General features: G+C 53.0%; 1 protein-coding gene across 10 annotated transcripts in view; it reads left to right on the plus strand.

The window, feature by feature from the left end:
* The window catches only part of ST3GAL4 (ST3 beta-galactoside alpha-2,3-sialyltransferase 4), a 61,413-nt gene extending 46,727 nt beyond the window's left edge, over positions 1-14,686 (plus strand). For 4 of the 10 annotated variants that reach the window (XM_033206187.1, XM_033206185.1, XM_033206191.1 and 1 more), the window contains 10 exons: positions 6,381-6,456; positions 6,759-6,843; positions 7,210-7,290; positions 7,519-7,616; positions 7,842-7,902; positions 8,164-8,259; positions 8,358-8,547; positions 9,316-9,459; positions 13,553-13,696; positions 14,009-14,686. In XM_033206187.1, coding sequence (XP_033062078.1) covers positions 6,381-6,456; positions 6,759-6,843; positions 7,210-7,290; positions 7,519-7,616; positions 7,842-7,902; positions 8,164-8,259; positions 8,358-8,547; positions 9,316-9,459; positions 13,553-13,696; positions 14,009-14,095 — 1,062 coding nt within the window. In that variant the 3' untranslated portion in view covers positions 14,096-14,686. Of the gene's footprint in view, positions 1-6,379; positions 6,457-6,734; positions 6,844-7,209; positions 7,291-7,518; positions 7,617-7,841; positions 7,903-8,163; positions 8,260-8,357; positions 8,548-9,315; positions 9,460-13,549; positions 13,697-14,008 lie in introns of all 10 variants that reach the window. The other 6 variants (XM_033206184.1, XM_033206189.1, XM_033206183.1 and 3 more) reach the window with 5 other exon arrangements.
* The last annotated feature ends 701 nt before the right edge of the window (positions 14,687-15,387 follow it).

Consider the following 15,387-nt stretch of genomic DNA (forward strand, 5'->3'; position numbering starts at 1 on the left):
CTGTCTTAGTCGTTTTGTGTGGCTGTAACAGAATACCACAGATTGAGTACATTATAATTAATAGAATTTTATTTGGTTCATGGTTCTGGAGGCTGGGAAGTCCAAGATCAAGGGGCTGCTCTGGCAAGGGCCCTCTTGCTGCATCCTCCCATGGTGGAAAGTGAAATGGCAGGACAGATCACGAGGGGACCTAACTGGCCTTTTATAAGGAACCCAGTCCCACAATAATGGCATTAACCCAATCATGAGAGCAGAGCTCCATGATCTAAACACCTTTTATTAGGCCCTACCTACACTGTTGCACTGGGGATCAAGTTGCAGCACGTGGACTTCGGGGGACACATTCAAACCATAGCAGGCACCTTAATAAAGGTGGAAAAGGGATGTGGCAGCTACAGTGGGAGGGAAAAGGTGGCTCCCTTAGTGTGCTTGGGAGGAGGGTAAGAGATGCATTTGCAATTCTCATGGCCGCAGACTGAAGGGGCCTGGTTACCTGCTAAGGAGCCTTGGCTTCGTGTAAGGAATGCGGAGCAATTGAAGCGAGAGGGTGGTTTGATCCGTATCATTTCTTAGAAGGATACCATGCTGGCAGTTTCCAGGAAGGGGCATGAGTGAGGAAACACTTGTAGTGAAGAGACCAGTTAGGAAGCTGTAACTTGGGGTGGGATCTGGAACCAGGCTGTGGCTCTGGAAGGGGAGCTGGAGGGCTACACTCTGAAGTATTTCTGAGGGTCTCGACAATGTGACCTTCACACTGGGGCTGAGTTTTGTAAAATCTGGCATCCCCAGTTTCACCTATGATGCCAGGCCTGTGGTAAGGAGCTTGGCAAGCATTTGCTAGAATATGAGCAAATGGTATAACTGATAATATTTAGTAACCATGAGGGGTGGGTGAAAGAGGGAAGTGTATCCCAGCACTTTGGGAGGCCGAGACGGGCGGATCACGAGGTCAGGAGATCGAGACCATCCTGGCTAGCATGGTGAAACCCCGTCTCTACTAAAAATACAAAAAACTAGCCGGGCGAGGTGGCGGGCGCCTGTAATCCCAGCTACTCGGGAGGCTGAGGCAGGAGGATGGCGTGAACCCGGGAGGCGGAGCTTGCAGTGAGCCGAGATTGCGCCACTGCACTCCAGTCTGGGCGACAGAGCGAGACTCTGCCGCAAAAAAAAAAAAAAAAAAAAAAAGAGGGAAGTGTTGGGAGACTGGGTTGGTAATATGGGGGTTGGGAGCAAGGAGAGAGGCTAGCTTTGAACATCTTCCATTTGAGGAATTTAAGATCATCCAGCTAGAATATTAGAAATATTAGGATGGGGTGTGGAAGAGAAATTAGCGCTGAAAATAAAGAGCTCGAATCATCAGTGTATGAATAGTAGCTGAACCTCTGAAAACAAGTGAACTTGTCCCGTGAAAATGTGTAGCAGGGGAGAAGCAGAGGTTCAAGGACAGCGCCCCTGAGAATGCCAGCATTTAAAGGGTGGACCCTTGGTGGCTCACGCATGTAATCTCAGCACTTTGGGAGGCTGAGTTGAGCGGATCACTTGAGGTCAGGAGTTTGAGACCAGCTTGGCCAACATGGTGAAACCTTGTCTCTACTAAAGATACAAAAATTAGCTAGGCATGGTGGTGGGTGCCTGTAATCCCAGCTACTTGGGAGGCACAAGAATCACTTGAACCTGCAAGGCAGAGGTTCCAGTGGGATCGTGCCTCTTCATTCCAGCCTGGGTGACAGAGGGAGACTCCCTCTCAGAAAAAAAAAAAGAAAGAAAAAGAAAAAGGGTGGGCCCCGGCAGCAGAGCCTACTGTCCGGGAGTCAGGAGGAAAACCTGGAGGGAATCTTGACCTTGACTTAGAAGCAAGGAGGAGTCATGGCCAACAGCATCAAAGGCCTCCAAGCACAGTGGAGACTGACAATAGACCTTTCTTAGGTTTGGCAATTAGAAGGTCCCTGGCCTCAGCAAGAGCAATTTCAGAATAAAAACAAGGGCGGAAGGACTGGTGTAGGGGTCGGGGGATAGAGTAGGAAATGAGGGTGTAGTACAGGTGAAGAAGTTTGATCACTGGAGGGAACGAGGGAGATGCAGGGGTAGCTTGAAGAGCAGAGAGAGGTTTGTTGGTTTTTTTTTTTTTTTAGGAAGAAAGAGGCTTGAGCATGTTTATAAGTCAGAGAATAGAGAAGGAGAGGTGGGAGACACAGGGCAAAGAGAAGTCGACTGGAGGCTATTCTGTGAAGGTGAGGTGGATCTGGTGTCTAGGTGGAAGGATTTGGGGTGAAGAGGGAAGGTAGGAGAGTCTAGAGGTAGGCAGCAGGCAGACAGGGCTCCAGGTTTTCCCTACAGAACTGAGGACAGTGATGGCCAGGCGTGGTGGCTCACGCCTGTAATCCCAGCACTTTGCGATGCCAAGGTGGGTGCATCACTTGAGGCCAGGAGTTCAAGACAAGCCTGGGCAACATGAGAAACCCCATCTCTACTGAAAATACAAAAATTAGCTGGGCGTGGTGACACATGCCTGTAGTCCAAGCTACTCAGGAGGTTGAGGCACAAGAATCACTTGAACCTGGGAGGCAGAGGTTGCCATGAGCTGATGGCACCACTACACTCCAGCCTAGGTGACAGAGCAAGATTCTGTCTGGAAAAAAACCAAAAAACAAAAAAACTGAGGACAGTAAGAATAAGTGATCGCTTATGATCACAGACCCAGCAAGTACACTGCGAGCGTCTGCCCCTCTGGTCTTCCCAGACCCCTTCCCCAGAACATTAAGCCATATCACTTTTATGGGTCCAGGGTCTCTGAGGGGCTGGGCATCACACTGTGCCCCTGGGGGCATATCTAGTTCTGCCTCTCTTGGTTTGGCGGGTACCTGCCGAGTACTCACTGTATGTTAGGCCATGAATGCTGGGCAGCAGGAGACATGGTTTCTGCCTCCACTGGACCTCCTGGTGAGAAGCTGGTCCCCTTGGACACGAGTGGATTTGATGCCTGCTTTCCCACCCAGGTATTCTACTGTGGCTTTTCTCCAGCCCTTCATGCTTAGAGCTAGACCAGCAATGTGGGGTAGCTGCTGGGAGAAGGCGCCATGTTGTCTTGAGGCAGCAGCCAGCCCCGGAAGCTCTGGAATGCCTGGGGCCACTGAGCAGTCCTCTCGCTTGGCCCCACAAGGGGAGGGGGTGGGCTCGTGAAATCGCTCGATAGCAGAGCAAGCCCTAAGACTCGCCCAGTCTACTTAGCGCAACACTGACGCTATTTTGGAATGAAGACAAGACAATGTAGAACTTTACTGGGGAAGAGGTCGAAGAAGGGCTAATTGTCTTGTTGTTCAGGTCTGGTTAGGGCTGCTCACCTCTGACGCCAAAGGTCTTTTCCCTGGAGGACAGCCCTGGAGGATGTCTGAGTATTTGTCTTTCACAAAAGGTGAAATGAGTAGTGTTTCCCCACCCAGGCTGCATTTTAGAATCACAGAGGAGGTGGGCCGCTGGTTCGTTTCACTATTCACTATTCATGCTTGGGCCCCACCCCTAACCAATCAAATAAACATCTTGGAGAGTGGGGCCTAGTAAATGTTGAAGCTCCTCAGGTCATTGCATTGTGCAGCCAATGCTGTGACTTATGAATAGAAAGGAAGATGAAGTGCACGCTGGTCATGCAAGGGAGATGTAGAGAGGGAGCAGGGAGGGTGAGAGAGGCTGCAGTTCATAAGGTCCTGAAGTGTTAGAGCTGGAGGGATCCTGGTTCGGAGCACTGCAACTCAAAGAGTCGTTCCAGCCACACAGCAGGCCCCATTAGGGAGCTGGTTAGAATGCAAATCCCTGCCTGCCCTGCACCCCCATCTGGCACCCTCTGAGTCACAATGTGCACATCAAGGTTTGAGAAGTGTGCTTTCAGATCACCCACAGATCATCCAGACCAGTGGTTCTGAACCTTGGCTGCGCTTTAGAGTCACCCAGGGGGCTTCAGCGAATTCCAGTGCTGGGCTACATGAATTAACTCAGAATTTCTAGGTGTTGGGGCCCAGATACTCACTTAAAAAAAAAAAAAAAAACAATTTAAGTACTTCAGGTGAGTCTCCTCTTCAGCCATAATCAAGAACATCAGGCTTGACCAGTACTTCTCAAACTCAGACAGATATATGAATCGCCAGGCTATCGTGTTCAAATGCACATTCTGATTTTATAGGTCTGGAAGGGGGCCAAAGATTCCACTTGTCTAAGAATGACTCTGGGATGCCCATGGGACGGATCTGGCCTTTTTTGAGCAGCGGGAATAGGCTGACTTCTCAGTTTGACAGTAAGGAAACTGCAGGTCAGAGAGGGAGGTGTGGTCGTCCACGGTAACCAGCCTGGTACACATTCAGTACTTTCTGATGTACTCTACTGTGTGCCAGGCAGCGAGCTACATGTGGGACTAGAGCTGCGAACGGGACAGACCCAATTCCAACCCGCCCAGAGCTTATATCTCAGTTGGGGAGACAGACAGAAAGCAAACAAGTAACTAAGCTGATGACAGATGGGAAATGCTATGAAGGCGAGGAGGAGGGCCGTGTGTAGGGAATGACTCAGAGGTTGCCGTGGGGTGAGGGGTAGGGAAGGCATGCCCCTTTCAGAAGAGCTGTCTGGGAAGTTACTAGGACAACACCTTTACCTGGGAACTTGTGCTGATTACAAACCGATCACTTTTCTTTTTTTTTTTTTTTTTTTTTTTTTGAGACAGAGTCTCGCTCTGCCACCCAGGCTGGAGTGCAGTGGCCGGATCTCAGCTCACTGCAAGCTCCGCCTCCCGGGTTTACGCCATTCTCCTGCCTCAGCCTCCGGAGTAGCTGGGCCTACAGGCGCCCGCCACCTCGCCCGGCTAGTTTTTTGTATTTTTTAGTAGAGACGGGGTTTCACCATGTTAGCCAGAATGGTCTCGATCTCCTGACCTTGTGATCCGCCCACCTCGGCCTCCCAAAGTGCTGGGATTACAGGCTTGAGCCACCGCGTCCGGCTTCGATCACTTTTCTTTACTGGACAGGGCCAGGCTCCATGCCCTCTGGGGTTTGGGGATGGTGCTTCTGACTCTCCCAAGGGAATCTGACCCTGGTCCCTGCCTGGCTGTTTCCTCTGACTCAAGACTCTGATTCTTCAGTGTTTGTGGGCTCGGGAATGAGTCCGCTGGGGAGCAGGACATTGACTTCATCACAGGACAGGGCTGAGGGTCATTGGTTAATGGTGTGTAAAATGGACCAGACCTCGTCCAGATGCTATCCCCAGCTCCTATGAAAACATGGAAGGTTTCCATTGGTGCACAACACTAGTGTTTGCCTCCCTTTCCTGATGGACCGTCAGATTCACATGCGCTGTTTGTGAAAATGCCCGTCCCAGGCCATACTCAGGCTGACCACGGTGGTCTCCAGGGAAGGGACCTGAAATATGTATTTAGGAAGTGGTCCAAGTGACTCTTCCGATCCAGATCATCAGGAAGCATGGCGTGGATGGAAGAAACTGGCACGTGGCATCTGGTGCCTCTTTGTGTGCCTGTGGAAGCCACAGGAATTTCTTCTGCAGTCACTCTGCGGCGTGGCCCTGGCTGAGCTGGTGCTTGTGAGGCAGCCTTTGCATGTGTGATGGGGGAACAGCAGCTCACCCCTTCCCGTGCACAGTCCTCACCTTACTGTCTTCGCCCTTACTGGAAGCATCTCCTGACTCCTCTTTGGCTGGCCAGACCCTCCCAGCTCCTTGTGCTCCCCATTCAAACAGCTTCCCTCCCTGAGCTTACCCCTTGGCCGGTGGGGAGGCGTGAGCACTGTGTGCATTTGATTAGAGTCTAGAAGGGATCAAGGAGCCCTCATGAGGACCATGTCATAGCCCCACCCTCACTCCCGGCCTCTGGCCTGAGCAGACCTGTTTGGCTGGATTGGTGATGGAGAGGCAGGCACTGACCAAGGGACGCTTTGGATGGTGGAGAATAGGTGACCCTCTGTTGGGTAAAATTGGACTCAAGCGCTCACACAGTGAGTTGGCTTAACTTTCGTGTCAACAGTGGGCGGGGGTAGCTGTCTGCCTCCTGGAGTTGGCGCTTCCTGGGTCAAAATGCAGAAGGGGATGGTGAGAAGAACCACGCATAGAGGCTGCAGTAGGCCAGCCTGGCTTGGGACCAAGTCTGTGAGGGCTGGACCCTCGGTTTTCCCTTCCATGGCGGGACTCACCTGGATCCCTGATGCCACCCTTGGGGAAGTTAGGAGGAATCCTGGATGAGAAAGGTCACCCTCAGGATGACTGCCCCAAGGGAACGGGTTCCTGCTTTCTGGAGGAAGGGAGGGGCGGACAGTGGGTGTGTCCTGCTCCAGTGTCTAGGCAGGAGAGTTTGTGAAGCCGACCAGACACCTGTGACTCCTATTTCCTAGGTGGCCCGAGGCAGCCGGGATGCCAGCTCTCCCCAGGAATCCTGCTGCCTGCTGAGAAACATGGTCAGCAAGTCCCGTGAGTGTCGTCCGAGGGCTCCCCCACCCTGGAGGATGGGCCTCCAGAAGCCGTCTTCAGCAGGATCCTGGGACCGCTGGGGGCTGTGGAGGGACAGACAGGGAGCCAGGGGCCCTTCTCTTCATCTTGAAGGACACTGGGTACAATCAGCGTCAAGCCCTCAGCCAGGGCCAGGAGAGGACCAGAGACTGCTCCTGTTGAGTTAGGGGTCAGAGGGGCTCAGAAGAGGGCAGGTGGGAAGGTGGATGGGGGCTGTACCTGCCTGTTTCTGCCTCTAGCTCCTCTGTGCATGTGTCCTGCAGGCTGGAAGCTCCTGGCCATGTTGGCTCTGGTCCTGGTCGTCATGGTGTTGTATTCCATCTCCCGGGAAGAGAGGTACATCGAGCTGTGAGTTCACCTTCCATGTCGTTCCACGGGTTCTTGTCAGGGACGGGGCTTAGGGATGGAGCATCATGGAGCGGGGGACCTAGGAGGGCAGCAACGTTCCAAAAGCCAGCGCATGACCTCATCCCTTCAGCTACTGGTACGGAGTGTTTCTGTGAGGGTGGATGCGGGTAGGGCCTGGGATATCTCACTGGACCCTCACCCAGGGAGTGCAGGGGCAGGAAGACCTGGATCAGTGGAACTTAACTTGAGATGATTCCTGCTTGGCACCTTGGGACCTTCACGCCATGGGAGAAGGCTTAGGCTGCCGGGAACATGGGCCCCTGGGTCTGACTGGGGCTTCTGCCTCCTGTCCTTTTTTCTCTCCAGTTTTTATTTTCCCATCCCAGAGAAGAAGGAGCCGTGCCTCCAGGGTGAGGCAGAGAGGAAGGCCTCTAAGCTCTTTGGCAAGTAAGTCTCAAGGGTGAGGAGGGTAGAGCAGGGCATGGAGCAAGCTGGGATTGAGGGCAGCCTCAGTGTGAGGAGTAGAAGGAAGGAGCAGACTTGGTGGTGGACATGGGTTAGGTGAAGCCAGGGAGGGAAGTGACAGCCTTATAATATTAGTCATGGGCCTAACCCTGCTTCTGGCATCAAGATTAATTCTGTTCTCATCCCCACCCGGCTTTCACCTCTGTACAGCTACTCCCGGGATCAGCCCATCTTCCTGCAGCTTAAGGATTATTTCTGGGTCAAGACGCCATCTGCTTACGAGCTGCCCTATGGGACCAAGGGGAGTGGTAAGTTCCCACCCAGCTCTGTGGGCACCATAGGCTCACCACGACCAGAGTGCTTCTTATTCTCTGCTGTCCCTGGCCCCAGTGCCCAAGTTCTGAGCCCGGCTCCAGCACCAGGGTCAGGGGAAGAAGAAGGCAGCCAGGGCTCTGAGGAGCAGTGGAGGGAGGGCAGGCAGCCTTCAGAATGCTGGCTGTCGCATCAGTCCCTCCGCCTGGCTCTTTTTGTAGAGGACCTGCTCCTCCGGGTGCTAGCCATCACCAGTTCCTCTATCCCCGAGAACATCCAGAGGTAAGGCAGCACTCCCCCGACTCCGGTCTGGGCACCTTCTCGTCTTTCCTGCCCCCGTGTGAAACGGTCATGGCCTGGCCCAGGGGTGTAAAGTCAGCATGACCGTAAGCAGGACCATGGGGTGATGCCTGCTCCATGGGGACCAGGGGCTGAGGGGGCCTAGGAAGTGGTCCTGGGATGGGCCCAGGCAGATCCAGGGCCGCGAGCGTGGGGTAGAGCAGGGGTGACTTCTGGGCTTGACCACTCCTCTTCCTATGGCAGCCTCAGGTGCCGCCGCTGCGTGGTCGTGGGGAACGGGCACCGGCTGCGGAACAGCTCACTGGGAGATGCCATCAACAAGTACGATGTGGTCATCAGGTGTGTGTGACTGTCTCTTCCTACTGCTGGTCCAAGCCAGGGACTGTACACAGGCCCAGAGGCCTCTAGTGATGGCAATCCTCCCCCCCAACCCCCAGATTGAACAATGCCCCAGTGGCTGGCTATGAGGGTGACGTGGGCTCCAAGACCACCATGCGTCTCTTCTACCCTGAATCTGCCCACTTCGACCCCAAAGTAGAAAACAACCCAGACACACTCCTTGTCCTGGTGGCTTTCAAGGCAATGGACTTCCACTGGATTGAGACCATCCTGAGTGATAAGAAGCGGGTAAGTTGGGGGACAGACTGGGGGCTGAGGCCAGGGGGTGGGGACACTGCCCGAGTCAGGACCTCTCGCTCCTTGATGTCGGCCTGGCAGTCCTAAAGAGCCTGAGTGGGGACAGCATGAACTAGGCTCCCGGCAGTCAGCGCTTTAGGCTGCCCTCCAATGGTGGTGTTCCAGTAAGCCGCCCCAGCAACTGGGTATAAAAGCCTGCAGGCGTCAGGTGGCAGCAGCCAAAGGCACTCACGCTCCAGGGCTGTCTGCGACAGGAACGCTTTCTGAGTAGGTGTTTGCCTGTGAGGAACTCGGGAGCCGAGGAACCCTCCAGCAGCCATCTCCAGGCCGAGGGCAGGTTAGAGCAATGAGGCGTGTGTCCTAACAGACGGTCCCCAGAAAGAGTTTACTACATCACTTTGCCATCAGTCACAGGCTGAACTGTCCCATCTGGCTTTTTTGTCAAGTGTTTAGACAGCCTAAAACTTTAGTCCCTTCTACCTGTGTGGATGGTCTTGGAAGTGGTCCATGGCTTTGACCCTCTGCTTTATACACCTGGTCACCTGGCCTCCTGAGGGGGCTCCTCTCCTCCTCTCTTTCCCTGGTCCTCTCCTGGTCTCCCATCTCTGGCACAGACTTCACCTTCCTTTCCTGTCGCCTTGTGTTCCTGAAGGCCTCTGCCATCACTTGGAGCCCCTCGTCTGGCTGAGGACCACTAGGTTGGATTTGAGAAACAGGGCTTCACCTGCTGCTGTCTCTCTTCTGACCCCATCCTCCTAGGTGCGAAAGGGTTTCTGGAAACAGCCTCCCCTCATCTGGGATGTCAACCCTAAACAGATTCGGATTCTCAACCCCTTCTTCATGGAGATTGCAGCTGACAAACTGCTGAGCCTGCCAATGCAACAGCCACGGAAGATTAAGCAGGTGATGATGGGAAGTCGGGTCCGAAGGCTAGGGTCCTGGGTGGGATGTAGGAGGGACATTCCTATGGGCTTAGGAAGCCGTGGAAGGACCCCATAACAGAGGCAGTGGTTTGCATTTTCCCTCCAGGAACACACCTGTCATTAAAGTTGCTGCCGCAAGGGGAGTCCACACTCTGGAGAACCAAGGGGCGTTTACTAATTGGGGAGGAATGGGGATGGCCTGGATCTGGTTTAGGGGCTGGTATGAGAGGATGATTTTGGCAGGCGCTGGTCAGAATTTGTCACCTGGGGAGTTGCTGGAACAATCAGTGGTCTGATCTGTGGAACAACTTGAGCCATGCGGTTACTATGAGATATACTTCATCTGTGATTTTATCTTGAAACACTGGTCTGAATGAGTTATAAGAGTTGGAGTTTCAACAGTTTGTCTTGCATGTCATGGTTTCGGATGGTGTGTCAATGCAGGGAGTCCATGCAGTTTTGCAAGTTACGGGTTTTTGTTTTGTTTTAGAGATAGGGTCTCACTCTGTCACCCAGGATGGGGTACAGTGGTGCAATCATAGCCCACTGTAACCTCGAACTTCCAGGCTCAGGCGATCCTTCTGCCCCAGCCTCCTGAGTAGCCGTGAGACTACAGGTATGCACCATCACGCCTGGCTAATTTTTATATTTTTTTGTAGAGATGGGGGTCTCACTGTGTGGCCCAGGCTGGTCCCAAACTCCTGGCCTCAAGTGATCCTCGTGTCTCAGCCTCCCAAAATGCTGGGATTACAGGTGTGAGGCACTGTGTCCGACCCCAGGATATGTGTTTCTTCTTTTTAACCTGATGTCCTTGAGCCATAGCAAGTTATGGTTTTGAGTGCAGTGCCCTGGTAGCCTTCAGTGGGTGGGCTTTAACCCACTTCGTAGCTTCCCAAGTACTTCCCCCCATATCTTGGAGCCCCTTGGGGAGGCCGTGTGGGATGGTGAGAGAGAGGTGCCAGCAGACACAGGTATGGCGCTTGGCTGTGCTGTGTGCTGTGTGGGGCTTGGCAGGTCAACTGCTCAGAGCCTTGTTTTTCTTGCCTGTATGGTGGGATAATATCCATAATGACCTTTTAAGGCTGTTGTAGGATTTTAAAAAATAATAATGATGTAAAATATCTATTCTGGAGACCGGTACACAGGGCCTGCTCTTTGAATATTTGCCAGATTTTGAATAAATGATTTTATTGCTTACTGAGCATCTCCTGTTATTCCATGTTCGGTGGTGAATAGCTGCTTTTGTGACTGCTCAATGGCAGGCCCCAAGTCTGCATGCTTGGCGAGTAGGTTGTGCTCCTTGCCCTACGGGACCTCAGTCTAGCAGAGTAAGAATGCAGCTTGCACTGTGGAGTGATAAAATTCCACAATGGAGAGTTGTTCCCAATGTCGTGGAATCTCAGAGGAGGGACAGATATCTGCTGAGAGATGTCTGGGGGTCTCCCGAGAGGAGGTGGTGCTAGAGCTGGGTCTGGAAGGATCAGGCAGAGAGCTGGGGAAAGGCATTCCATTTGGTCAGAGCAGGCGGCATCTCCAGCACTGAACTGTTCCAGTACAAGTGGCACTGAAGGGCAACAAGGAGGAGTTTCATGCCATGCATGGGATTACAGATGGAGAGGAGGCTGGAGAGGGAGATGAGAGAGGGCCAGGACCTGAACCCAGCTCCTGGCGGTGGAAAGGGAAAAGGAGGAAATGGACTCAACATTGTATTGGTTTTTTTTTTTTTTTTTTTTTGAGACCGAGTCTCGCTTTGTCTCCCAGGCTGGAGTGCAGTGGTGCCATCTCAGCTCACTGCAGCCTCTACCTCCCAGGTTCAAGCGATTTTCCTGCCTCAGCCTCCCAAGTAGCTGAGATTACAGGCATGCGCCACCACACCTGGCTAGTTTTTGTATTTTTAGCAGAGACGGGGTTTCGCCATGTTGGCCAGGCTGGTCTCGAACTCCTGACCTCAGGTGATCTACCCACCTTAGCCTCCCAAAATGCTGGGATTACAGGTGTGAGCCACTGCACCCAGCCTGTATTAGCTTTCCATTGCTCCTTAACTAATACCACAAGTTTAGCGGGCTAAAACAGTACCCATGTACTGGCTCATAGTCCTGTAGATCAGAACAGCAGGGTGTGGCTGGTTCTCTGTTTAGGCTATCACAAGGCTGGAGTCGGTTTGTCAACCAGACAATTCTCATCTGGAAGCTTAGGGGAAAATGTTGCTTCCAGGTTCATTCTTGTGGTTGAAATAATTTGGTTCCTCCAATTGTAGAACTGAGGTCCCTATTTCCTTGCTGGCTGTCAGCTGGAGGCTGGGGGCCATGCTCAGCTCTTAGAGGTGGCCCACATTTCTTGCCGTACAGCCTCTATCTTCAAGCCAGCAATGGCACAGTAGATCCTTTCTGTGCTTCAGATCTCTGACCTTCTCCGCTTCTGGTCTTGACACCCGGATTTAAACCTTCAGGTAATTAGGTCAAGCCCAGCAGGACAGCCTCTCTCTTATGTTCAACTGTGCCATATAAAGTAAAGTCACATAATCACATCATATTCACGGGCTCCCCACATGCGCAAGGGAGGAGATTACGTGAGGGTTAGGGTCACTGGGGTTCTCTTACGATTCTGCCTTATATATTTTACAAGTGGAATCGAGAGATTTCTGACCAATTTTGGGTTTCTAGCTTGGACAGCATTGGGGATGGTAACATATTTAACTAATAGAGTGCCAGGAAGAGGAGGAATTTGGTGAGTGTAAGGAGCCTGTGAGCAGGCAGAGCTGGCTAGAAGGCCATGGAAGTGTGTCAGCCCAACTGGATGAGATGACACACTGGTGGTGAAAGCAACAAAGGTGGAAAAAGAAGGCCCAGCCAGGGAGTGGAAGATGAGAAGACAGGAGAGCTCCAAGAGGGAGAAAGCTGGCGTGTCGACAGGCCTGATGAGGTCCAGGAATGGCTCCCAAATGGGTATGGGCAGCTGAAATTGTGTGCAAAGCAGGTTGCTGAAGCTGAGGAAGGCGAGGTTGGAGAAGTGAGAATATCAGGCTGCCCATCACTGTGGATGAACTAGGCATGAGCAAGTGAGGTCCTTAGAGCAGCCAGTAAGGTGGATGGGAAAGGTACTGCTGTCCTGCTTTAAAGAAGGAGAGGCCAGGCACGGTGGCTCATGCCTGTAATCCCAGCACTTTGGGAGGCAAAGTGAGCAGATCGCTCGAGCCCGGGAATTCGAGATCAGCCTGGGCAACATGGTGAAACCCCATCTCTATAAAAAAAAAAAAAATAGAGCGCCACCCCCATAGAGGGTCGCACAGCTAGTGCATGTCAGAGCCCCCAGGTCTTCTAAATGAGGTCAGGCTCTCCAAGGAGGAGGGCAGACCACTTCCTTTCCTTTGAATGAGTTGCTTAACGCTTTTGTAAGCCCCGGTTTTCTCATCTGTAAAAGGGGGCTAATAATATGTACCCCCAAGTGTTTTTGTGAGACTGGATGAGATAATGTCTTATGGTAGGTAGGTAAAATACTAAACATAGTGTCTGGCACATAGTGTTTAAAAGGTAGCTGATATGATGATGATGGTCATTCTGATCGTTAGTCTTATCTCTAGAGGCCCCAGGCCTCCCCCCAAGTGTATGGAGCTGGACCATCCAGAATGGTAGCCACTAGGCACATGTGGCTATTTACTTATTTATATTTGTTTATTTTTAGAGATGGGGGTCTCACTATGTTGCCCAGGCTGGAGTGCAGCGGCTTTTCACAGGTGCATTCTTAGCGCACGACAGCCCAGGTCTGCTGGGCTCAAGCAGTCTTCTGACCTCAGCCCCCTGAGTTGCTGGAACTATAGGCATATGCACCTCTGCATCCAGTACATGTGGCGATTTAAATTTACAATTTAATTAATTAAAAATTAATAAAATAAATTCAGTTCCTCAGCTGCACTGGCCCCATTTGCATGCTCATTAGTTCATGGCTTGTCTTGCTGGACAGCACAGATGGAGAACGTTTCCATGACTGCAGAAAGTTCCAGTGCAGAGCGCTGGCAGAGATGACGGTGGGAGGAGCAGGGCTCCCGCTAACACCCTTTTGCCCCTGTTCCTCAGAAGCCCACCACAGGCCTGTTGGCCATCACGCTGGCCCTCCACCTTTGTGACTTGGTGCACATTGCCGGCTTCGGCTACCCAGATGCCTACAACAAGAAGCAGACCATTCACTACTATGAGCAGATCACGCTCAAGTCCATGGTGGTAAGTGCCTAGCTCATGAGCACAGTGGGGCAGGGGGCGGATGGGCAGACAGTCAGAGGGACACTGGGTGAGTGGGAGCAGCGCTGAGACCCAGAGGTGACTCCTGGAGTCAGAACTGGAACCGAAGCATCTGGACTCCCTGGCCAGCATCCTCCATGTTCAGCCACATGGATTTCGTCTTCCTTCCAAGAACCAGCCTGGGAAAAGGAGCTCCCAAGAAGTGTGGGGCCATGGGGAGGGGCGAGGAGACTTTCCTGGGGATAGAGAGGTCCCTGGGAGTCCCTCAGTTTATTTCCTGGGCTGTCTCCACAGGGGTCAGGCCATAATGTCTCCCAAGAGGCCCTGGCCATTAAGCGGATGCTGGAGATGGGAGCCGTCAAGAACCTCACATCCTTCTGACCTGGGCAAGAGTTGTAGCCTGTCGGTTGCCTACTCTGCTGTCTGGGTGACCCCCATCCGTGGCTGTGGGGGTGCCTGGTGCCAGTATGACCCACTTGGACTCACCCCCTCTTGGGGAGGGAGTTCTGGGCCTGGCCAGGTCTGAGATGAGGCCATGCCCCTGGCTGCTCTTATGGAGCCGAGATCCAGTCAGGGTGGGGGCGCTGGAACCATGGGAGCCCGGCCAGGGCAGGGGGCTCGTTGCTGTGGCACCCCCTCTCTGCCAGCACCAAGAGATTATTTAATGGGCTATTTAATTAAGGGGTAGGAAGGTGCTGTGGGCTGGTCCCATGCATCCAGGAAAGAGGCCAGTAGAGTATTCTGCCCACTTTTTATAAAAACCTACAGTGATGGCCCCACCAAGGCCTAGACACAGCACCGGCCTCCCAGGAGGGCAGGGCCATTGGGAATGGGTGGGTGCCCTCCAGAGAGGGGCTGCTACCTCCCAGCAGGCATGGGAAGAGCACTGGTGTGGGGGTTCCACCGAGAAGGGGACCTCATCTAGAAAAGAGGTTACAAACCTACCATTAAACTATTTTTCCTAAAACGGAAGCAGTTGTGATGTCCTGTGTCCTTTCAGGTGGGGAAAGGCATGGGATGGGGTGTAGCACTTGGCAGGCTTGTTAGACCAGAGCAGGGCGTGATCACTTGGGAAATAATTACTTATTGAGTCCAGTGTTGGGTGCCTGGTCATGCATTATCACCCTGGCACAGCAGGAGAGTGAGTGGTGCTCGCAGCAGCCCTGTCTGCAGACACCCAGCCTGGCACCCTGCATTCTGGGTTACTGCCCAGAGGAGGGAGGGGCTGGAGGATGCCAGATGAGAGTGCCAGAGTCCTCTCCCACCTTCCTTCCTCTCTCCCCCACCATTCTTCACTTACCCAAATCTCATGCTTGGGAGGTACGTGTTTTAAGGACAGGGGTGGGGTCAGACAAAGAAAGCCAAGTTTCCCTTCTCAGATTAAGTGGGAACCAGAAAATGGAGTTTATGGAAGGTCTTGCCAGCATCCCAGGCTGCCAGGATGGGGTGGGCAGGCCTGGAGGGCAGCGTCGAAGGGATTTGGCAAGGCCTATCAGCCAGTTGCCGGGCCAGGGGATGAAACGGTTTCTTTCCTGGGTCTTTAGAATCATAACAATCCTGCCGTTTGCCTGTCCCGCCTTCGTTCTCCATCTTCCCAGATCCTGCTTAGCTGCCAACTGGGCTTCCTGCCACCCCACAGCTGTTCCTTTACATCTGGAGCCAGGAGGGAGAGT

The sequence above is a fragment of the Trachypithecus francoisi genome, unplaced genomic scaffold (assembly GCF_009764315.1).
Source record: "Trachypithecus francoisi isolate TF-2019V2 unplaced genomic scaffold, Tfra_2.0 Lachesis_group8, whole genome shotgun sequence".
NCBI classification, from domain to species: domain Eukaryota; kingdom Metazoa; phylum Chordata; class Mammalia; order Primates; family Cercopithecidae; genus Trachypithecus; species Trachypithecus francoisi.